The 23,361-nt window shown below is 36.5% G+C and overlaps 4 protein-coding genes across 5 annotated transcripts; all 4 read right to left on the bottom strand.

Moving 5' to 3' along the window:
• Positions 1–2,680: 2,680 nt before the first annotated feature.
• Positions 2,681–6,354, bottom strand: LOC116025122. 2 transcript variants are annotated; one of them, XM_031266219.1, is made up of 9 exons: positions 6,055–6,354; positions 5,802–5,965; positions 5,643–5,701; positions 4,619–4,781; positions 4,452–4,540; positions 4,192–4,324; positions 3,846–3,938; positions 3,661–3,763; positions 2,681–3,427 (listed from the first exon to the last, which is right to left on the bottom strand). In XM_031266219.1, exons 1-9 carry the CDS (start codon positions 6,056–6,058, stop codon positions 2,907–2,909), a joined length of 1,329 nt encoding a protein of 442 aa, XP_031122079.1. In that variant the 5' UTR covers positions 6,059–6,354; the 3' UTR covers positions 2,681–2,906. The 2 variants fall into 2 exon arrangements, with proteins under 2 accessions (XP_031122079.1, XP_031122078.1); XM_031266218.1 differs by having other exon boundaries at positions 5,802–6,352.
• A 255-nt stretch (positions 6,355–6,609) lies between these two features.
• On the bottom strand, positions 6,610–9,850 carry LOC116025117 (pentatricopeptide repeat-containing protein At2g02750). The gene is made up of 2 exons (XM_031266212.1): positions 6,911–9,850; positions 6,610–6,846 (listed from the first exon to the last, which is right to left on the bottom strand). The coding sequence occupies exon 1, from the start codon at positions 9,742–9,744 to the stop codon at positions 7,891–7,893; it is 1,854 nt and encodes a 617-aa protein (XP_031122072.1). The 5' UTR covers positions 9,745–9,850; the 3' UTR covers positions 6,610–6,846; positions 6,911–7,890.
• A 1,749-nt stretch (positions 9,851–11,599) lies between these two features.
• LOC116024458 (polyvinylalcohol dehydrogenase-like) lies at positions 11,600–14,738 on the bottom strand. Its single transcript, XM_031265352.1, has 4 exons — positions 14,646–14,738; positions 14,072–14,529; positions 13,063–13,666; positions 11,600–12,148 (listed from the first exon to the last, which is right to left on the bottom strand). Exons 1-4 carry the CDS (start codon positions 14,736–14,738, stop codon positions 11,675–11,677), a joined length of 1,629 nt encoding a protein of 542 aa, XP_031121212.1. The 3' UTR covers positions 11,600–11,674.
• Positions 14,739–19,880: 5,142 nt separating this feature from the next.
• On the bottom strand, positions 19,881–23,129 carry LOC116024457 (polyvinylalcohol dehydrogenase-like). The gene is made up of 4 exons (XM_031265350.1): positions 23,052–23,129; positions 22,475–22,938; positions 20,899–21,502; positions 19,881–20,384 (listed from the first exon to the last, which is right to left on the bottom strand). The coding sequence occupies exons 1-4, from the start codon at positions 23,127–23,129 to the stop codon at positions 19,920–19,922; spliced, it is 1,611 nt and encodes a 536-aa protein (XP_031121210.1). The 3' UTR covers positions 19,881–19,919.
• Positions 23,130–23,361: the final 232 nt, after the last annotated feature.

The following is a 23,361-nucleotide window of genomic DNA, read 5'->3' as shown; positions in this document are numbered from 1 at the left end:
AATCTTGGAAATCATATTTTTATTTACATCTTCTTCTTCTTCGATCTTCTTCTTCTTCGATCTTCTTCTTCTTCTTTTTTTAAATATTTCATAGATGGCATCAATTATTCGATCTATACTATCTAACATTAAAGTCAGTTTCTAAATTACATCAAATATGTCATACCATAACTTAGTCAGAAAGAATGAATAGTTAAAACGATATTTTAATTTATTAAGGACGGATATAATTTATATTTACAGTACTGAATAAAAAATAAATTACCAGCAATTCAACAAACAAATTGATCATAGAACACAATATAAAAATATTACTCTGACGTATTAGATGAATATAATAGAAGTACAATTTCTCCATTTTGTACTTGGGGCATGTTTAATTGCTTTTTTTTTAAAACAACTTCAAAAGAGATTTATGTAAATACTCGAACTTGAGAAAATATAAATTTTTTATCTTATTACTAGAGAAAATAGAACAACTAGTCGATTGTATATAATAGTTTTTTTGGCCCGTATGAACAGCTCAGTTGGTCACGGAGATGAAGTTTAATTTAGAAAGAAAGATCAGCGATCGAGTCTCACCATTGGCAGTGGGGAGCATCTAGCATGCTCGAAAGAAAATAGTTTCATTTATTGGTTTTTATATATTGCTAGCATCAATATTTTCCCAAAAGGTTGAATCCGGCAAATTATTCTGTGGTGTCAGGTTCACCTTGCGAATGGTTAACATATATGTAATTGATTACCTTGTTTTGTATTCACAATTTTCTTTCAAATACTGCAGTCACACAATATTAACATATTAGGATTTGATTACGACCCTGTATTGTATTTACAAAATTCCTTTTACAGTTGTTATGTGTTTTGACTTAGAAACACAATTTATATCTTAAAAGTTCCCAATTTGAATATAAAAAATACACAATTTAATCTTTTCAAGGTGGATCCTGGGACATGATATAACTGTCCGTTGAATCTTCAACCCCACGTCCCGATCCAACAGAGCATTTGGAAGAATGTAAAAGGGTGAATTAATTTGTGTCATGCTCTGAGCCTCTGAGTTGCACTGAGGAACCTTAATTTCATCCCTCATTCAGTCCTTCAACACCCTTAAATTTAGATAAAATTATTAAGGTAAGAGAAAAGGATCAAATAAGCTCCTAAACTTTACACCAAAAGTCAATTAGGCACCTAAATTTTTAAAATGTACAATTAAACTCTCAAACATGTCAAATTGAGACAACAAAGCTAAAAAATAAGTAAACGACATGTTATTACAGGTCATTTGTATCCGTCCGACGACCGGGGACGAGTTCCGGCAAGCAACGACGAATTTCTGGTGACTACGTACCGATTTGTCGTCAGTTGCCATCTACGACGGCGGCTAAAAGGTCGCCTTCTCCGTAGAAGGCGACCAGATCGATTTGGTCGCCTTCCGCCATATCTAGTTTGTTTTATTGGTTTCAATCACAGTAGTTTCATGTATTAATAGAGTAAGATTGATGACAATTTTTGTATCTAGTTTCTTTTATTGGTTTCTAGTAGTTTTATATTTATTTATTATGAATTCTTTTCCCTTCAAGTGTGCTTTTACACATTAAAGTGAGCTTCGATATTCGAAATACACATAAAGTCTTCCGTTTGGATGATGAAAAAAATTTGACAAAATTTTCAATGAGACCGTTTAATTTCATAGATCCTCCACCATGAATGGATCAGATTTTTTTTTATAAGTTTTACACTTTTCATCATAATTGTTATAATTTTTCTTATAAGTAACTCTTCAACTCTTAATATTACATTTGGATTTAAAAATAATACATGTTTCATTAAAATGATCATATTTTTGCTCATAAGTATTACATTTTTTTTCTCAAAAGTGAGAATCAATCAATTTATCAGTGATTACATTTTTTGTCATAAATAATTGTTCAATCTTTAAAGATTACATTTTGATTTAAAATATATAATACTCCGTACATTTTTTCTTAAAAAAATATTACACTTTCCGTGATGGCGTTAAGTGTTGTCAAAGCTAAGTATGTTATGTTTGACTTCTAGCAAAAATGATTAGATTGAACTTGATAGCGTTGATTACCCAATTTACTATGTTCTGATAAGGAATCCATTCATTAGAAAAGTTAAAGCCTTAGCCTCCCTTACCCTCTATCCCCATCCATTACAAACTACCTAACAATGTATTTGCAATTAGAAATTCGTGCTCAACGTGAGGGTGGGAGAAAAATGTTCACCAAATCACAATGGTTTGTTTTTATTTAAAAGGGAGTACCATTTTTATTTTTTTATTTTGAAATGAAAAACATTCATTCTTAAGCGTCAGGTAGGGGTCGAACCTATGACTTTCTGCTTAGGAAACAAACGCTCTATCCACTGAACTACAAACACACTTATGAATGTTGATTTCCAGAGATTCTATTTAAAGTTAACAAATTAATACAATATAAATAATAGACATAGTTTATATATACTTTACAAGCTACATATTCCTGCAAACAAATACTCTTTTATTATTAAAAAAAAAAAAAAATTATCAATTTTATTCCATCCCCATCACTACTTTAATAAATGTATCAATTATTGTTATTTCTTAAATTTGTTACTCGACTTTTAATTTCTCCAAAATCAATCGTCTTTCTACACAACAACAACAACAACAACAAAAACGATAAATAAAAGTATCGATTAAACTCCCAATTAGTGTAATACACCTTACAACATCTCCAATTACAACAGCACGGCAAACGGGCTTTGAACCGAGCAATCACTTCAGAAGACGACGACTAAAATGCCAAAGAAATAGGTTGGTGCAAGAGACAAGAATACAACATTTACATATGTATGCAAGAATAACAAATAAAGCAAATACACAAAAACTTGTTACTCTCTTAGTTGCCAGCAGAAGTGCTGTTTTGGGGGCAGGTCCTTCTATTATGCCCTTCTTCTCCACATATTCTGCAATGAAGATTCTTTATCATAGTTCTCCTAGGTACAACCAGTTTTGGCCTCGGGGGCGTTCTTCGTCTGTTGTTATGTCCCGTTTCCATGTATTTGCTTCTTTCGGGACATGTTCTGCTGTTGTGCCCTTTGGTGACACACAAGCTGCAGGTATACGGTTTCTTAGTCGAGGCAGCAGAGCTGATGCTCGTGGCTGATCCAGTCGAGTCTAGGTCAGTTTTCTCAGGGCATGTCCTTCTGTTATGCCCTCTTTCTCCACATGTTGTGCAATGGAGATTCTTTTTCACCTTTCTCTTAGGTATGCTTAGTTTCGACTTTGGGCAGGTTCGTCTGTTATGTCCCTTTTCCCCACATACACGACACCTAAAACGTCGGTCCAGGTTCTTAATATCTGGACAGTAGTTGATCCTATGCCCTTCTTTCCCGCAGTTTCTGCAGAAGAATCTCGCTCCTGCATAGGAACGAGAGAGCTGTTAGGTAAAACGACACACCAGGTGAACACAAAGTGGACCGAACAAGCCCTGATACCCTGGGGCAAACCACACTAAAAGACATAATCCAATCCCATGGCCTTAGAAACCCGTATGTTTCTCTTATTTTCCAATGTAGACTCTTAACAACAACAAACAAAGATGTTTTGGTTATAACCGTTAAGGAGGAGGAGAAGAAGAAGAAGAAATGGACCTTTCATGGAGAGACTTCTCTTGCGACGGTTTTCTGGATCTCGAAAGTAGTTTTTCATAGCGTCCGAAGCACGTTTCCTAGCAGCAGCTGTTCCTTTGGCCTTCTGCATAGACAAAAGTTCTTCAAACACAACCTCTGAGGTCTGGTTCATTAGCTCGAGACAGTTGAGACGTTAATCATCAAACCTTAATAGCAGCCACTCTCTGTGCATGAAGCGTGGGATCGCCATGGATAATTTTCATCCTCTTACTAAACAGTCCAGTTTTGGCATTCAGGCTCTGCAATCATCCAGTTTTGGCTCGATCTATCATAAATTAGATATTAACAGCCAATGAACCACAAGATCGTAAAGTCTGAAACTGAAACGGCCAATAGCAATTCAAACAATCCCGCAATGTAGAAATGTAGAGTATATATCATGTAACAAAAACGAGCCAGTAACCTCACTATACAAGGGAAATGAATGAAGTTATGATTGCAGAATTTTGAGCAAGGACTAGGGTAAAGTTAAGAGGGAAAAAGTTAACGAACTTTTAATGACCGGCTGATCTTCAAATTAACTTCTGGCCTCGGAGATTGATATACACGCTTGGTTTTCCTCTTCGCGTCTAGCTTTATATCTAAATTATCTACCTCGTCATCCTCCTTCATTTTAAACGGCGATCTGCAAAAAGGCTCGTGGGAAACTTCATTCTTCAAAAGCTATGCATTCTTAGATAAACTCATCTTTCTCGATCCATGCAATACACAAATTCTGCAATCTAGTTATAGTTTAAGCGGGATTGACTTACATTGATTGAGCTTTCTCCCATGGTCTTTCATCAATAGACTCTTCCCAAATAACGCAATCCCCCAAGCACTGATGGCAAGTAATTATACCCTGAGATAAATGGGAACCCTAAATTAATCATGAGGCTCAAAAGCCAAAGATCCAAAATAAACACACTTTTATCACTACCTTTCCAGTACATAGAGAACAGTCCAGCCTAGATCTCTCGATTCCACATTCGGTACATGGGGTATAACCCCTTCCTCTGCAGCTTGGGCAAGGCAATTCTCTTATATACTGTCCATTCGGGCCAAACCACGATCTCGGTTTTGAAGCACCAGAAACAACTTCTCTGAAAGATAAAAAAGGCAAATTGAACAAACTCAACTAACTCTGCTTACATTTGTCAATTCCTAATTAAGGTTTTTTGTCAGTCCAAAACATTTCCTTCCCAAAGACTAACACAGATATAGCATAAGCCCTCTCAAATTTCCACCATGTTTGACAGAATCTTTGTCAGTGTAATGTTCATTGAAGCTGAACTAAACCTTCAACACCATAAAACTAATGGCTATCACTTGTGAAATAATTGGTCATCACATTTGTGAATAATGCTCAATAGGGGTGACAGTAAACCAATAGCAAAGACTATAGAACTAAAAACCTAAGATTTAGGACCCTGATTTCAATATAATCTTTGGCATCTTTACTTAACAGTTAACACCAAAGTTCATAAATTCAGCCCACATGGACAACTCAGTTGGTTGGTTCCTAGGCGATAGATTGTTGGCAAGGACACAGGATTGAACCTGACCACCGTAGTATAGGAGTTACACACAATTGGTACCGCCATTTCTAGGCGGTAGATTGTGGGCAAGGGCACAGATCGAGCCCTGACCCCATAGTGTTAGAGTTATATCCAGATTGTGGGCAAGAACACAGTATCGAGCCTTTACCACCGCAATATGGGAGTTACACCTAATGTACCTAAGCCACCGTGATTTACTCTTCCACTATTCCATTAGGCCGGGACTTAGGGGCGCGAGAATTTCACTCAAAAATCATGCTATAGGCCGCTAAGTCACGGTCATTTACCTTGTCATGGGTGTGGGGCTTGGGGCAACGGAATTTTCCTTTTTGTGGGCAAGAGTTCATAAATTCACTCATAAGCAGATAAGCTTCATTTTATCAAGAAAGACTAGAAATCAAATACCTTGGGTGCAAATCAGATGCCAGTCCAAAGAGCTCCTCTGAAGGATCATAGCCAGTAGTCTGTGAGAAACAACCTTAAAGATTCATCCTTTACAATCACATTGTTCAAGAATGTCATTAAAATCTTCTTTTAACTGAACTAAAATCTTTGCAAAATTACCTGGCTTTGTTTGGTGGGCGAGGGAGAATCTTCTTCATGGCTAAAAGAAGAGAACCCAAGCTTTCTCCTGGAATGCGACAATGCCCAGTAACACAAATTCTTATTAATGTGCTTCCAATGGGGTTGAAGAGCCACCATTACCCGGAAATTGAACGATGAACATACTGAAGACATGTATAATAAAGTCAGTTTCTTTGGTTGCAGAGAGGGAGAGAACAAGAGGTTGAAGAAAATGGAATTTCAAGAATTTTACCCATACACCCAAAAAAAAAAAAAAACTAAAAATAATTTGTGGATACGATGAGGACAAGAAGTCGGATATTCTTCTTATCCAGTTGTGGTCTGAAGTTCAGTGTCCATGGCGCCATGAAAGATTTCTTGGCCGTGTTCTTCGGATTGTGTAATCAAAGTCAAGGCCCAAATAAAAGCTTGAAAGCCCAATATATAGACCACTGTACATTTGGATAACACTGGGAGATCGTCTCACGGGTCTCAATCCGAGACCTGTAAAATGGGTCGAATTTAATAATTGATCATCATTAATCAAATATTCGACTCGTCTTATGGATTGAGAACCGTGAGCCGATCTCACACAAATTTTTGCCTATATATTTTTGTTTTAATGTAAAAATTTTATATAATGTCGACCCAGCATTTTGGGGAAGTTGATAAGCAAGCTATACGATGGGAGGATTGTATATATGTTGTGTTAAAGAGTCAAAGTCAAATTTTATAGGTATGGCACGAATGGTAAGTTGAATCTCATTAGTTTTATAATGGTGAAAATATCACTGCAAAATAAACTCAATAACCAAATGTTGTAATATTATAATATTCAGAAAACAAAAAATGACTAACAAGTCTTCAAAATTTTATTATTAGTAATAATCTTGAAGAAGATTAAGCAATAATTCAATTGCGAATTATTTGATATAAAAAAGAATTACAGATAGTTCAACTAAAGGAGAACATGGTGTATGCAACAACGCCTTGTGAGTCACTCTTCAATGGAGTCTGACCTAGACTCGACCGGATCAATCTCATCCTACAAAATACGAATATCAGTACAATATGAAAAACAAAACAAAAAAAAGGGTACATGATCAAACCTGGATAATGGATAGGATGGTGGAAAATAGATCTACAGGGGCGACCTGAGAACACATGATGCATTATTTATAAAAGGCCACATGTGCTCTCATGCCGACCCTATTGAACTATTCCACCTTTAATCAAATGCTTTTCCTCAAATCAAGGTAGACAATGAGGACGGATAACCTCAACCGAGTTGGTCAAGTTGACTGACTTGGTAATCACAAAGTTACAAGTTCGAATTCGACTTTGGGCTTACAATGAATATGATTCCATTCTTTCATCCAGTATATATATAAATACAAGACAGGCAAAATGATAATGGGTAACAATGTGCAGTACCATGTTAGTACATAGGCTATGCACAACATGGGTTGTGAAGAAGTACAAGATTGTACATGTGTACTCCCACACATGATATCCCTTCTGTTTGTACTACAATTGGGTGAGATAGACTAACAATTAGACAGAAGACAGCAAGATTATGACTGGGTAAGATTCCTTCTGGGATTTTTGGGTCAAGAATATGAATAAGAATTAAGAACCCAATAAAGTTTTACCTTGTTCTAAAATCAGGCCCAAGCTCCAAAAACCAGAAATAGCTGAGAATGGTCAAGATCCAAAAGCACCAGTTTGAGCCCAACAATTAGTTGGACATCATTGTTTTTTTTTTTTTTTTTTGGGTGTAGCCCAGGATTTTCACCATCAAACACAATGACTAATCCCCTCGCTGCATTGTAGACACTTCTATTGGGTGGGACAGCTGGAGATTAATCCCACCAAAAATCGAGGACTTCATACAGACAGAGGAATTTTGGTGGGTGATAGAGCTGCAGGTGTAGCTAGCTCGCCTCCTCGGTTTCTTTGATCAAGACTTAGACTTTCTGCCCAAGAAATGCTTGGTTGGATAAGTTTTTGCTGGTGTCTGCTAGAGTAGCTATCCATAGCTATCCATTGTCACAGACTCACAGAGAGACATTTGGGCAAGTCTGGTTTTTTATGCCACTCCTATCAAGCTATAGCCAGGTAGTTTCTTTAAGCCTTTCTCATTTATTGTCTCTCTGATTCTTTCAGCCTCATTCCACTTTCCTTGGCCAGCATATAGATTGGATAAGATTACCAATGGAATAGGACTCCCAGGCTCTAACTCCATGAGTTTTCGAGCCATTTCTTCCCCGAGATTTGGATGTGAATGACACTCAGAAGCCCCGAGCAGCGTGGCAAAAACTGGAGCAGAAGGCACGGGTATTTTCTGGAGTAGCTCTCTTGCTTCATCCAGTTGTCCGGAACGAGCAAGGAGATCAATCAGAATATTAAGTTGTTTGGAAGTTGGGGTCAAGCCGAAATCCATTATCATCGTTCTAAAGAGTTCCCATCCTTTGTTAGTTTGGCCGGTATGACTGCACACAGATAAAATGCAATTGAAAGTGGCTAAGCTCGGCTTTACTTTCTCCTGCAGCATCCGATTAAACGTTCCAAAAGCAGCTTCGCTTTGATTATTCGTTCCATACCCCGAGATCATCACATTCCAGAGGGCAGGGTCATCGCGCTTGTGCTCAAACTCGTCAAAAACCTTGCACGCCAAAGAAACTTGCCCGCATTTCATGTACACATCGATCACTGCTGTCGTAAGAAACGCATCTGTGCTGCAGCCAGTCCTGATGGAATATCCATGAATCTGTTTTCCAGAGCCGAGCATGCACAGCGCAGAACACGCTGTCAAAAGACTGGTCACTAGTTTCTCGCTCGGCTTGACACCTGCAGACACCATTTTTCTAAAGAACATAACAGCTTCTGCTGCTTTACCAAGCTGCGAAAATCCAATGATCATAGTGTTCCATGTTGCTAAATCAGGCTTTAATCCTTCACTTTCCAACCGTGTGAAAAGCTCAACGGCGTTCTCACTTCGACCATTGAGCATCGCTCCTGCAATCATCGAATTCCAAGTAACCAAGCTCCTTTCACTATCAAGTTCTTCAAACACTGCAAATGCACACTGCCAAGAACCACATTTAGAATACATATCCACAAGGGCAGTGGCAACCATAGTATGAATTTCATCAGTTTTTACAGCAGACCCATGAACTTGCATGCCAAACTTCAGATTCTTGAGTTCTGCACAAGCAGAAAGAACAGAAACCAAGGTCACAGAATTAGGCCCTTCATCTGATGATCTCTTCATCTCCTCAAACAAAACCAAGACAGTCCCAGACACACCATTCTGCAATAAACAGGTCAAATATGCATTATAGCAAACCACATTTTTGTTCTCAACTAACCCAAACAACTTTGTGGCTGAAACCACATCACCAGAACTGGAATACATAGTCAGAAGCGAGGTTGCAACATACACACACATCTCAACCCCAATCTTTACAGCCCAGCAATGCATTTGCCCACCATGTATAACACTCTCACATCCTGACACAACCCCAGCTATAGTAACCGAATCCGGCCGGAGATTCCAAGAATCAAGTAACCCAAACGTCCTAAAGGACTCTCCGTAATACCCATTCTGAGAAAACCCAGAAATGAAGGCGTTCATCGAATCGATGGTTGGCTCGCGAATTTCGTCGAACACCTTGAGTGCACAACCCAAGCTGTTGATTTTCATGTATAGGTGGGTGAGGGCAGTGGCTGCGTAGATATCGGACTGGAACCCAGTCTTGACGAGGTGGGTGTGGATCATTTGGGCTTGAGGAATCGCCCTAAGCTTGGCACAGGCTTTGAGAAGTGCTGGGAAGGTGAATCCATTGCGAAGTGAAGAAGATGAAGAGTGGAGGTGTGAGTAGAGCGTAAGGGCTTCTCTGTAGAGTCCATCTCTTACCAATTCTGCTATCTGCCGCCTCATGGATTGCTTTCATTCATCAGAAAACATCCAAATGCTCTTATTACAGTCCTCTGTGGGCAAATTATAGCTTTCGGGCACGTTTAAAATCAATAAAGTTCATAGTTTTGTGTAGCTATAGCATCGTGGTCGTGTTCTAAGAGTATGGTTGTGTTTGGCAGAGCTTATTTAGGAGCTTATAGCTTATTTTAAGCTACTAATAAGCTATAAGCTTTGTTTGGTAATGTTTCTAAAATAAGTTAGTAGCTTAAAATAAGAGCTTATTTTTGAACACTATCTAAGGTAGCGTTTCAAAATAAGCTAGTAGCTTCCTAACTTTTGTTCCATCTTTAACCTTATTATTTTAAAGAAATGACATCATTTACCCTTCCCAATTAAAACCTTTTTCGCTAAACCTTTTTGACTTTTTTCTCTTATGTTTGGTCGTAATTTCAATTTGACATTTGTGTTTGAACCTTGATTTTTGTATGAACTAATCTTATAAATTATAAACATTTTGTTTTACTTTATATGTTTTCAAATATATGTTCTTACTTTATATTTTATTAAAATATATTGATTTCACTATTTTATATTTTAATATATAAACAAACCTATTTAAAATTAAAACTACTGAAATTGTATGAAGATGTCCTTTTTAGTCTTTTTACGTTTATCAACATATCAAAAAGCTAATTTTACCAAACACTTTTAAGAATAACAGCTAGCTTAACAGCTCTTCAGATTTCAGCTTCGAACTTATAGCTTTTCAGTTTTCAGCTACTTTTCAGCTTTCAGCTACCTTTTCAGCTAGGTTTGCCAAACATAGCCTATATAAATCTACCTGTTTTCAAAAAAACAAAGAGTATAAATCTACCTAATACCCCAATTGGCAAACCGCCGAAAAATAAATTATGATGACTCAATAACATTTAAATGAAAAAAATATAATTTTGACACTATAGTTTGTCCTTGGCCACAATCTAGAATCAACTTAACTATTTTATATTTCTGACATTATAGTTGTCAGGTCTCAATATTACGCTCTAGGTTATATAACTTATTGTCACATATTAATATTTCTGATGTAGTATATACGAACGATATTAACTACGAGATATGGTGCTAAGGTCGGTTCCGATTGCTGACCCTTTACCTTATTTGCTTGTTGGTTTAAATTACGGAGTTCAAGTTTCGAGACAATGAGTCATAAGTTCCCAAGCTTATATATAGCATCTAGAAATAGTCAAAAGTCCCTCTCATAGCAATAAATGCGATATTATTTATAGGAAAGAAGAGGGTGCATACTCCGATCTCGCAGCATGTATGGCACGTGGAGTCCATGCTAAAGGTATTGCATTCTGCTGATGGGATTACGTTGGTATGTCAGTCCCAACCTGTAAGGGTTGGGGTGCAAATATCACAGAGGCAAATGTGTCTGTGGTCTTTAACCGAGCTCGGTTGATAAGGGGATCGAGAGAGTATGAGAGGGCGGTTGGCGTGGATCGGACCTGGTCCAGCTCGCGCATAGGGTTCGCTACCGACCACAACTCAAGCTTGATTATCAGGGATTTATTATCCCCATCAATTTCCATAATTTTTAGATTTGATAATTTAAAACTCCATATATAATTTACATAGGAAATTTAAGAAATTAAATAATTGTGAATCTAAACCAAAATCGTATACGGAATGAAAGGTTGAATAGGCCGAGCAGACGTTTTACAATGCAGTATCTGTTCATAACTACTTTCTCAACCTATTGAAGCACAAGAATCAGGGAAGGGTTTGATGCCACTAGACCACAAGATCCTTGGTTAAGTTTACTTAATATGCAGACTTTTAAGTGAAATATAATTTTCATATTAAAATATCACGAGTTCAATTATTATTAATACCTAACTTAATTTTATTGAATTATAGATTACATAATGGAATATTTTTAAAGATTTAATTAACTTGGCCTTTTAATGCAGAAGGCAAAGAGTTCCTTCCCACTAGTCCAAGTAGGGTGGAATAACTTAGCCAGGCCAACGGAATATCCAGTGCCGATAAACACGCAGCCATAGCTCCAGGACGCGCCGCCGTATATGGTGGCTCCGGTGTTAAATGACCACACTATTTCTCCGGTGGCGGCGTCCATTGCGTAAAGAGGGCCGTTGGGAGCCACCGAACCGGCGAAAAGAACTCCGTTGACTAATGTGACCGGGCCGGGAGCCGTTTCGTTGCTAGGATTCGCGGTGGTCCAGAGAATCTCGCCGGTGCTAGCGTCCAGCGCCACCCATCCACCGGCGGTGGTTGTTTGGTTCGTCGGTGCCAGCCTGAACGGAACCCTATCGCCGTTGACTATGTTTGTGTAGACTCGAGACTTGCCGTCGGTGGCTGCTCCCCATATCCCTCCTCCTTCCAAGCTGCCCGGTCCAGCTTTCTACACCCATATACATATACTCAATAGTTAATAAACAAACTTAGACTATGAATCTATGATACATATAAGTCAAACCCACAACCAGCTTAACTGAAAAGGTAGAATTGACCTGGTGACTTTTTACTATAAGAATCACGGTTTTTCGTTTTATCATTCTTTCAATTTATAGAAAAACTATCATCTTTTCTTAAATGTGTACTCTGCGTAAAGGCGTGAAGCCTATCTTGCAACTCTAGTTAGTAAAGGGTTGACAAAGGGGTAACTAATCAGCTCAAACTGAAAAGACTAATAGGTTGCTCTGACCAGCTCAATTAGAGTTGTCCACGTTTAATCACTCATTTCAAGACTAATCAATTACCTATTTTGCCCTATGATTAATTAATGTGGAGTTAACTATATTAATTGTGTATATTTATGCAATTGGTAAGCTACAATTGTACCGTAATACAAATTACGATGAGACTAATAGTATTCAGTTCAATCATAATTCATAACAGGGTATGAAGATTATATTGAATACTACTCCCTCTGTCCCGTATTCATTGTCTTACTTTGATTTTGCACGCACTTTTAGGAAACAATGAAAAGAATACTAAATTTCTTATTTTGCCCCCAATATCTCATGTGCTGATTTGACTATTCTTACCCTTTATACTCAATAAAGTAGGTGGACCCAGCATAGATATTAAATAATAAGATGTTGTGCGTGAATTTGGGCATTGGGGCAATAAATTTAGTGAAAAGTATGAAGTACATGTAAGGGCAAAATTAGAAAAATAGAATGATAGTGGTGTTTATTTTAAAAAAGTGGACAATATTATGGGACAAACTAAAAAAGAAAGTAAGACAGGTAAAATGGGACGGATGGAGTATTAACTTCTCGTGATCAGAGAAAAGGTTATGTTGTAACTTACTTTAAACCATACTATGCCACCATTGTCACGATCAAGAGCCCAAGCAAACCCACTTTTCTGCACTGCCACCACAACATCTCTAAGCCTTCTCTTCTCCCATATGGTAACCAACATTGGAGCCTCACCAAAGTCAGCATCCAAGTTCGGGCCGGGCGGGCAATCCGGGTTGTTGGGAACCAAACAGACAAAATAGAAAACATCATAGCCCCCTAGCTGCCTAGCCCAAACAATCTCTCCTGTACTGATCTTCAAAGCCATGATAGAATCGAAGTGAACATCCGGCCCGAAACATTGGTCCGGCCCGGTCGGAGGGCCCGTTCGATTATTCTGAGCCGCCTGACACTGAAGAACCTCCTCCGGAGCGTTGTACAAATTTCCGGTGCCAACATAAACCCATCCTCTACGTATGTCGACGGCGGGGCTGCTTCCCCAGATGGCGGCGCCGGAGTAGCCTCCCAGTTTTCCGCCGTTGTCCGGAAGTGTATAAGTTTGCCATAGAATTTTACCGCTTTTTATGTCTAGCTTCACTAGGCTTCCCCGGAAAGTGCAGCATTGATCTGCCGGCAGAGTAACTTCTAGTGACGATACCCCCACTAAACATATCCTATTATAAGAAATTTTAAAATAATTATTTTTTTTGGTTGACAAGGAAATAACAGCCACTAGAGTTGTGTATTTGATAAATTTCATGACATTAGCTAACAACTTCGAGAAAGTAAAATAATCTAAATTTTTTAGATTGACCAATTCAAATTAAGAATATCAATAAGTCACTCTTATTGAGAGTCAAATTTAGATTGACTCAAATTAAAAAGACCAATCAGTCACTTTTACGAAAGTCGAAATAAGATTGGTTCAAATTTAAAAGGTCAATATCACCCACCAACAAAAGAAATTTTAAAGGTCAATCATCAAAACTTGAACTTAAAACAAACCGAAACTAAAAAGACCAATAAGCTGTTAAGGCTAGTCTATTTAAAATAGTTTAAAAGATAAGCAAAATACTAACCCTGCAAGGTCGACGCAAGATGCAGAAGCAGTGATAAGGGCGAGAGGGCGAGGGTCAAGCTTAGTAGCCCACACAAGCTCTCCGGTGGAACGTTTCACGGCTATCACAACGGCGGGCAAATAAATTCCGACCATCAGATAATCTCCGGCTACCGCCGGAGTTGATCTCGAGACAGTGGCATTCACGCCGCTCACCACATTTGCCGGTGGAATTCCCGTTAACTGTCCAAGATTTTGTTCCCAGACAAGTTTTCCTGTACTTGCCTTCACTGCATACAAATTCCCATTCCAAGACGGAAAATACACCACCCCATCGGCGACGGCCGGCGTCGCCGTAATATCGAAACCGGCGGCGAATTTCCATTCAAATTGCAACCTCTGCGCCACCGATTTTGGGTTGATCAGTAGCTCTCCCTCTGCATACCTTCTGTTGGTTATGTCCTTTCCATGAGTAATCCACTGAATAAAAAAAAAAGTCACAGAAATACATTAGAAAACAATTATAAATAAATACAATAAGTATTTGTAATACATAAAAATGTTTATTCTTGAAACTAATAGAGAGTTGGACATACTTCAGAAGTTGTGTTATGTATAATCATGGTAAAGGTTGCAACAAAAAGAACAAGAATATTGCCATTCTTGATCTTAATACATTTCAAATCCATGAAGAGTAGTGTAAATTATAAGGTTGTAACATACACATATATAGGGGATTATCTGAAGGTGACTAGCAATTTTCTAAGTAAATGATCACAAATTGTCCAACTAGTTAGGTTGGGGGTTGCTTCCAGTATTGTTAATTAGTAATGTTTTTCAATGATATTTGCTACAATCATGTATTGTATAATTAAGGTATTATTAATGCTCGCACGAACAATTCAGTTGGTTCCTAGGTAGTTCATTATGTACATAATATTATTGATAATAGTCATGTTTGGTAACACAGTTAGCTTATCAACCAATTTTGACTTATCTAACGACTATTAGTTGTTTGACTTGTTTAAACAATTAATATGAGTGTTTGATTAATTAGTTTATTTTTATTTATTTATTTTTTTTTGTAATATAGCTTAATTATATGGTTCCAAATGCTAAAATTCAAAAAGGTGCGCAAAAGCAGTTTTTTCAATCAACTTTTTTAGAAAGTCATTTTTGCGTGTAATCAACTATCAGCTAACATCTAAATTACCAAACACTTTTCTACAATCAGCTAATGTTATCAACTAGTCAAACTCACTAACTCATAGCTAACAACTATTTACCAAACACCCCCAATAATTTTTAATGATATCTTATACAATCTTTAAAATTTATTTTATTAATATTCGGTATAATCATGTTTCATCAGAATGAACAATTTGGCCATGCATAAATGAGCCAAGCCTTACACAATTAGTACTCCAAAATTATATAGTCTCAAAGATCTGACTTCCTTTTTTTTCTTTTAAATAATAATAAATTAAGTCTTGTTAGTCATGTTTAATAGTTTACCTTACTGTAGTACGTCTGTACATCATCAATTTTAAAGTTTGTTCGTACGCATAGTCAATTGATTCTATGGTAATAGTTTGTTCACAAGGACACACAATTGAGTCTTGATAATTATAATGTGAAAGTTACACCCAATTAATGTGATGAGTTTTTTTTGGTATTGAGCATTGATCCTTCCACATAAAATATTAATTACTAGGTCACCGTGATTTACCTCTCTACTATTACGTCGACCCGGAATGTGAAGGCCCTGAGGACGAGAGAATTTTTCTTTTCTTGGGCAATTAGGGCAAGTTACTGTATGGACCATGGTCTACACAACACTGCGTGGATTATAACAAAAAGTACATTTTTAATATACTAAAATTACATTATTTGTATACTAAATATATATTATACAAAATAATGTACTTTCCACTGAATACAATGTACATCTTTAATATACTAAAAGTACATTATTTTGTATATTAAATGTACATTATTTGATAGTATAGTCCATACAATTATATGCACCATGGTCCACACAATGATTACGCAATTTGTGCAAAGTTTAAAAGTTATGAAAATAGCTCCGAAACATTTTTCAAAGTTTTTGGTGGGCAACTTCTTGAGAACGTGTAGATAAGTATAACATTTATAATAATATAATAATGTCATAAGAGGAACTTGTTCGAAAGGTAAAAATACTTGGTCAACTTCTTAATTGAGAACGTGTAGATAAGTACAATTTTGACATTATTAATAATAGTGTCATAAATTTAAAAAAAAATGATTACTAATAATAATTTAATATTATAAATATAAATTCAAATAAAAATTAAATAAATATAAATATCATAACAACCAATAACTATTAAGGATAAAAGTTTAAATAGAAAATATAATCAGTCAATACTAAAAAGCTACTTTATATAACTTTTTTCATTTTAATAAATTAAAGCTCAAATTAAAAGTTATTCACAAAATACTCATTTTTGTTATTCGATCAAACCAAATAAATAAAATTGGTTAAGTCAACTAAAAATTGATTGATAAGTTATTTATCAACTAGAGAAGACTTTAATGAATTTTGTAATTAATTAATTAAGCTCGCTGTCTTAAATAGATCCTTGATTAAGTTATGGGGGCCAAAATTAATTGCATATATCAGTGGCTATGAGCCTATGATGCTTGTCATTAATTAGCTCAGTATGTAGCTGGATGAACTGGTCAATTATTTAAAATAGTTTTATAAATTTAGTCATGGACAATTTAGTTAGGGTCGGACCAACACCAATTGTGGTGAGAATTGCAGATTAAATTCACTATTACCTTATAATTGAATATTTTTATTATTCTAATTAATTAGTTGAAATATAATATACAGCTAATACCAAAATGATCATCTGACTATGTATGTCATAATTTTTAAATTGATTGGTCCTCAATTATTAATTTGCACAAAATGGATGGTCCCTTATTTATGTAAAATTTATTCACTTTAGCCCTCCGATACTTATATTGAGGATTAATTTAAGTAAATTTTTACATGTGATTGATAGATCATTTTAGGTGAATTAATAGATGAGGACCATTTTGAGAATTATGAGATAGTCAATGAACTTTTTTGGTATGATATCTATAATATATTTATTGGAAGTTTGAAAGTTTTTTTTTTTAATGTATAAATTATAATGACTCGGCTCAAGCAACAAATGCAAAGTTAAGGGCAGTCTCCTAAAGCCTATAGTAAGATGTACATCGGCAAATTATACTATGGACCAGTGTTTAACTTGTATTGTAGGTTCTGGTTTAAAAATAATCTTCAGATTTTGTATTTGTAGTTGACACATTTTATACTTACAATTGATAGTATCTGTACATGTAGCTATCATATTATGTGTCAGCAATTATTTGTTTGCATGTACAAAAACTGTTAACTATAGATACAAAATGTGTTAATTAAAAATATAGAATTTTTGTATCAGGGTTCACAATGTAATATGAACCCTGGTCCACGGTATAACCATTGATATACATCATTGCCAAACTTTGTTGCTAATAAAAGAGAAGTAGCTAGGAAACTATGAGAGGTACATATTAGGTTTAACTCGAGACGTAATTGCATATTAATAAGTCTATTAGAGTTTGTCCGTTATATTGTGAATCAGGGTCCATCATGTATATACATTGCGGTTGTTATGTTATGGACTCGGATCTACCTTACAAGGTGGACCCAAGTCCATGTCCACAATTTTAGAACTCTGAGTTCATAATTTTAGAACTTTATATTCACAATTTTTGAATTCTATATATATTCACAATTACAAAATTTTATGTTTACAATTTCAAAACTATATGTTCACAATTTCAAAACTATATGTTCACAATTTCAAAACTCTATATCCAATAATCAATAGTATAACACGAAATTTGAATCTATATAACAAATTGTGAATATAGAGTTCAAAAATTGTGAATATTGAGTAATGTAATTTTATATATTGAGATCTAAAATTATGAATATAGAGTTCTAAAATTGTGAACATATAATTTTAAAATTGTAGGTCCATAGCATAATTTGCCTATACATTGTGCACCTTATTGTCCAGATCATTTGCTTGCAATTAACTTATTATATGTACATGTTGCAGTTTTTGTTCTCGCAATAAACCTTCATCAAGTACATAATGTTAATTGCATGCATATAATCTAAATTAAAGTTCAGAAAATGCATGGTGAACCCTGATTCACAATGTAATTTGTGGAGTTTACATAAATCACGACCCGTGATGATTTTTGTTTAAAAGAAAAAGGTTGTGCACACTTACTTCTGCAAGGGACTGATCCATTAGAAGCCATAATGCCTGTAGGACAAAGAAACACCAAAGATAGCTTGGCTTGGACATGGAATCTCTGCTTGCTTCAATTTAAAGAGGAAAAAAAGCAAGAAGCTATATGGAAACAATGTATGTATACATATGGATATATAGCTAGTTCCCAAAATGAAAAATACAATATCTCCGTATGTAGATGGGAGATGTTATTATTTGTCTGTATGTGCGGTTTTGTCCGGAGTATGTCAAGAGTATGATGTAGGTGTATATGGATATTCATCAACTTTTTTGCATATTTTTAGCCAGAAAGTAATCGGAATTTGTGCCTTTTGTTATTTATAATATATATAGGAACAAGCTCTAGTATATATATAAAAGTTATGTAAAAAATTACCAATAGTGTTAATAAATGCATATAAAAAAATGTACTAATGTACTACAAAACAAACCACACACAAAAAAATGCACCACATCTCACAATATCTAATGGTGCATTTTCAAACACTATGTGGTGCGTACGTTTATGCTTACTTAATGGTGCGTTTTGTGGTACGTGATGCCTACTTAATGGTGCGTTTTTTGATGCATTGGTGCATTTTTTGTATGTTTTTAAACACTATTTGTGCGTTTTTGCATAACTAATAATGGTGCAATCGCACCATCTGCATGTTAAGAAATGGCCGCATTTAAGCTAACATAATATGTATATATATATATATATATATATATATATATATATATACATATATAATGTGTGTGTGTGAAAGTAAAGTTGATTGTAGTTTTGATTGAAGTTGAGCCTCTAACAATTTTATGGGTCAGAATTGTGACGATATGACACGATTATAAGAGCATCCTTATCAATGGAGTTTATTCGCGGTTTTTGAGGAATTTTTGTAAATGTGATTAGGAAAGAGAATATGGGAGGGAAGAAAAAAATAAATTAAATATAATTTTTTAAAAAAAAAAATAATAAAAATAACAGAAAGTCAGGTGCCCCTGACGCGTGCGGCACGCGCCTGCTGGGCGCCTGCTCTGGCCTCCACGCACATTTCTTGCGATTGATTTTGGATTGCATGCAGTGATTTTACTGTGCCAATAACTCCACTTTGCATAAGCTTCAATTTCACTCTTTACATTTCTCTTTCTTGCCATGTGTAATATCTCCTGACATAAACTCAATATTATCCCATAGTAGGGATGCTCTAATCACATTCACATCTTTTTAGGCATTGACATGCCCATATATTCTGCCAAAAGAAAGAGAGAAAAAAAAAAAAACTCTTCCTCTACATGCGTGCAATGCACCATCTAGATGGGGAAGAGGGGAGAGATCAGATAAGAGAGAAAGGTAGCTCGTGTGGTTTGATTTGATTTGATTTGTTATAATTCTAATGTCCACAATAAAATCAAATTTTTATATATTTTATAATAATTGATATGTATAAAATTATGTACCTTATATCAACGACAAAGTAAATGTTATGAACTTATTTTTATAGAATTATAGATTACATATTGCTTAAAATTTTAAAGCCTTCATCTAATGCAGAAGACAAAGAGATACTTTCCATTGGTCCAAGTAGGGTGGAATGACTTAAGAAGGCCAACCGAATATCCATGGCCAATATAAACGCAACCGTCGCTCACTGATGCACCGCCGTAGATGGTGGCTCCGGTGTTAAATGACCACATTATTTTCCCGGTGGCGGCGTGGATTGCGTAAATAGGGCCATTAGGAGTCGGCGAAGCGGCGAAAAGAACTTCGTTGGCTAATGTGACCGGGCCGGGAGCCGTTTCGTTGCTAGGATTTGCGGTGGTCCAAATAATCCGGCCTGTGCTAGCATCCAAAGCCACCCACCCACCGGCGGTTGTTGTTTGATTTGTCGGTGCCAGTCTGAATGGAAGCCTATCGCCGTTGACTATGTTTGTGTATATTCGAGACCTCCCGTCGGTGGCGGCACCCCATGACCCGCCCCCTTCAATGCTTCCCGGTCCAGCTTTCTATGAATAAAACCAACTTATAATTGCACTTTTTTTTAAATGACGGAAAATCGAGTCATTACCTGAGGGTTTGCATTAAATGAATCATGTGTTACCAGAAAAATTAAGAATGTGTTGACAAGAATTGAACTTGTGACATTATGGTATGAGAATCATACTCTACTCACCACCATCCCTTTCAGGGTAATTGTATATGTGCCCACACAGGTAGAACACGTACTTAATCCCTAAGTGATGAATTGCGAAAATGGCTTCTTGTGAACACTAGGTTCTACTACAATCCTATTAGGCCAGGGTGTAGTGACTTATGAGGAGAATGATTTCGTCTTTTGTGAGTAATGATGTAGGACGCGGTGTCCGGCCATCCACAATGAAGTGTTGGGACCCTTAGGACGAGGGGTTTCACCTTTCTGTGAGCAAGGATAATTGTACTTTTTGTTTTTCTGGATGATCTAAATGGGCAAAACTAAAAAATTTAATGATGTGTTTTTTCCCAAAAATTTATGTTGCTTACCTTAAACCAAACAATATCACCATTATCACGATCAAGAGCCCAAGCAAACCCACTTTTCTGCACTGCCACCACAACATCTCTAAACCTTTTCTTCTCCCATATGGTAACCAACATTGGAGCCTCACCAAAATCAGCTTCCATGTTCGGGCCGGGCGGACAATCCGGGTTGTTAGGAACCAAACATGCAAAATAGGAAACATCATAGCCCCCTAGCTGCCTAGCCCAAACAATCTCTCCTGTCCTCATCTTCAAAGCCATGATGGAATTGAAGTGAGCATCTGGCCCGAAACATTGGTCCGGCCCTGTCGGAGGGCCCGTTCGATTATTCTGTGCCGCCTGACACCGCAGAACCTCCTCCGGAGCGTTGTACAAGTTTCCGGTGCCGACATAAACCCAACCCCTACGCTTATCCACGGCGGGGCTGCTTCCCCAGATGGCGGCGCCAGAGTAGCCTCCCACCTTTCCACAATTATCTGGTAGTGTATACGTTTGCCATAGAATTTTACCTCTTTTGATGTCTACCTTCACTAAGCTCCCCCGGAAAGTGCAGCATTCTCCGGCCGGTAGAACTACTTCCAGCGATGATACTCCCACATAACATACCCTATTATAAGAAATTTTAAAATATTTATTTTAAAATCATATAAAAATTTAAAATTGTTTGTGTTAATGATATTGGTTGAGCAAAGAAACCCGCAACCACTATTTATGGGCGTGCATTGCATTACGGCTGACCCTAAACTGCAATAAAAAATAAGAGATAAATCAGTCTAAGTTGTTTATTGCTTATTGAATCGATCAAATGGTAATAGGTTGCTCCAGCTAGAGTCGAACTTGTAAGTTTTTTTGAGTACTACAGACTCTGTTATAATGTAGTATCTGTTTATAGCTACTTTCTCAACCTACTAAAGCACAAAAAGTCAACTTGTAAGTTAAAATCATATAAAAATTATTGTGTTAATGATATTACAGCCTAATTCGTTGAGCCCCCAATTATGCCATTTGCTTGAAAGGAATTGCAATTCCACAGCCTAATTCGGTGGTATTGCAATTCCCTCTTTTTGAATTGGAATTCATAGGGCTCCCCCTATGAATTCCAATTCAGTACAACATGGAAAAAGAAAACAATATGGAATTACAAGATCACCCTAGATGATTAGTATCATTAATACTATTACCAAGTTTTAGTCTTTTCATTTCAATTCCCATAAATTCTATTCTTGTTTACCAAACAATGTAATTTGACATGCTTTATTCCACCTTATTCTTTTTCCACCGAATTACAATTCATTTCCTTCATAATTCCTTCATTCCAACCAAACGCGGTATTAGTGTCTTTTGAGTGACAGGAAAAACTAACAATTTTTTTAGTGACAAGAGAAATGCATTGGATAAATTCACTTTTCGATCCTAGTTGGTAATGGACCGAGGTAAACCTAACTTATAGCTGATGGGCTAAAAGTAAGAAAGTCAATAAACATCTTAAACGGTTGAAAGTCAAATTTGAAATTTGTAAAGTTTAACCTTATTGTTATCAAGCTAATAACGAGAGAGTATAATCTTGTAAAATACGAACCCTGCAGGGACGTCGACGCAAGTTGCTGAGGCAGTAATAACGGCCAGAGGGCGAGGGTCAAGCTGAGATGCCCACACAAGCTCTCCCGTGGAGCGTTTCACGGCAATCATCACGGCAGGGCCATAAATCCCGAGGACCAAATATTTTCCGGCCACCGCCGGAGTAGATCTCGAGACAGTGACATTCAGGTTCCTCTCACTTGACGCCGTCGGCTGCAAGCCCGTTAACTCTCCAAGATTTTGTTCCCAAACAAGTTCTCCTGTGCTTGCATTCACTGCATACAAATTCCCATTCCATGACGGAAAATACACCACCCCATCGGCGACGGCCGGCGTCGCCGTAATATCGAAACCGGCGGCGAATTTCCATTTTAATTTCAGCATCTGCGACACCGTTTTTGGGTTGATCAGTCGCTCTCCCTCTGCATATCTTCTATTGGTTATGTCCCTTCCATGAGTAATCCACTGAATATTAAAAAAAAACATTAATTATACATAAATAAGAATTTGCTACTACAATAAGTATTTATAACAAAGTTTATTCTTAAAACTAAATATTAAGAGAGGGTTGGGCATACTTCAGAGGTTGTGTTGTGTATAATATTTAAGGTTAAGATAGCAACAAAGAGAACAAGAATATTTCCATTCTTGATCATAGTAAATTTGGGATTTATGAAGAGTGTAAATTATAGGGATATTGAAAGTGGTAAAATTAAATACACGAATATATATAAGGAAATTCTATATTGTCGTGACGTCAATCATATTCACTAAAATTATGTATTAGAGCAAATGGTTGAATTTAATTTTGAATTTTTTGTCAAGTAAATGTGCCAAGTAGGGGAGAAAAAAAAAAAAGTCAAGGGGCAGTCACCCTTTCAAGATGCC

The sequence above is a fragment of the Ipomoea triloba genome, chromosome 7, assembly GCF_003576645.1.
Source record: "Ipomoea triloba cultivar NCNSP0323 chromosome 7, ASM357664v1".
Lineage (NCBI taxonomy): Eukaryota > Viridiplantae > Streptophyta > Magnoliopsida > Solanales > Convolvulaceae > Ipomoea > Ipomoea triloba.
This window is presented reverse-complemented; position numbering and strand designations above follow the sequence as displayed.

Coding starts and splice junctions, on each gene's coding strand:
- LOC116025122 (XM_031266218.1), bottom strand. CDS start 5,975: ATGTCTTCAGTATGTTCATCGTTCAATTTCCGGGTAATGGTGGCTCTT. Junction 5,702..5,801: donor CGCCCACCAAACAAAGCCAG/GTAATTTTGCAA, acceptor TGTTTCTCACAG/ACTACTGGCTATGATCCTTC. Junction 3,428..3,660: donor GAGAAGTCTCTCCATGAAAG/GTCCATTTCTTC, acceptor GTTCCTATGCAG/GAGCGAGATTCTTCTGCAGA.
- LOC116025117 (XM_031266212.1), bottom strand. CDS start 9,744: ATGAGGCGGCAGATAGCAGAATTGGTAAGAGATGGACTCTACAGAGAA.
- LOC116024458 (XM_031265352.1), bottom strand. CDS start 14,738: ATGGATTTGAAATGTATTAAGATCAAGAATGGCAATATTCTTGTTCTT. Junction 14,530..14,645: donor TACATAACACAACTTCTGAA/GTATGTCCAACT, acceptor TTTTTTATTCAG/TGGATTACTCATGGAAAGGA. Junction 13,667..14,071: donor TCTTGCGTCGACCTTGCAGG/GTTAGTATTTTG, acceptor TTCTTATAATAG/GATATGTTTAGTGGGGGTAT.
- LOC116024457 (XM_031265350.1), bottom strand. CDS start 23,129: ATGATCAAGAATGGAAATATTCTTGTTCTCTTTGTTGCTATCTTAACC. Junction 21,503..22,474: donor TGCGTCGACGTCCCTGCAGG/GTTCGTATTTTA, acceptor TTCTTATAATAG/GGTATGTTATGTGGGAGTAT. Junction 20,385..20,898: donor GTGATATTGTTTGGTTTAAG/GTAAGCAACATA, acceptor TTTTATTCATAG/AAAGCTGGACCGGGAAGCAT.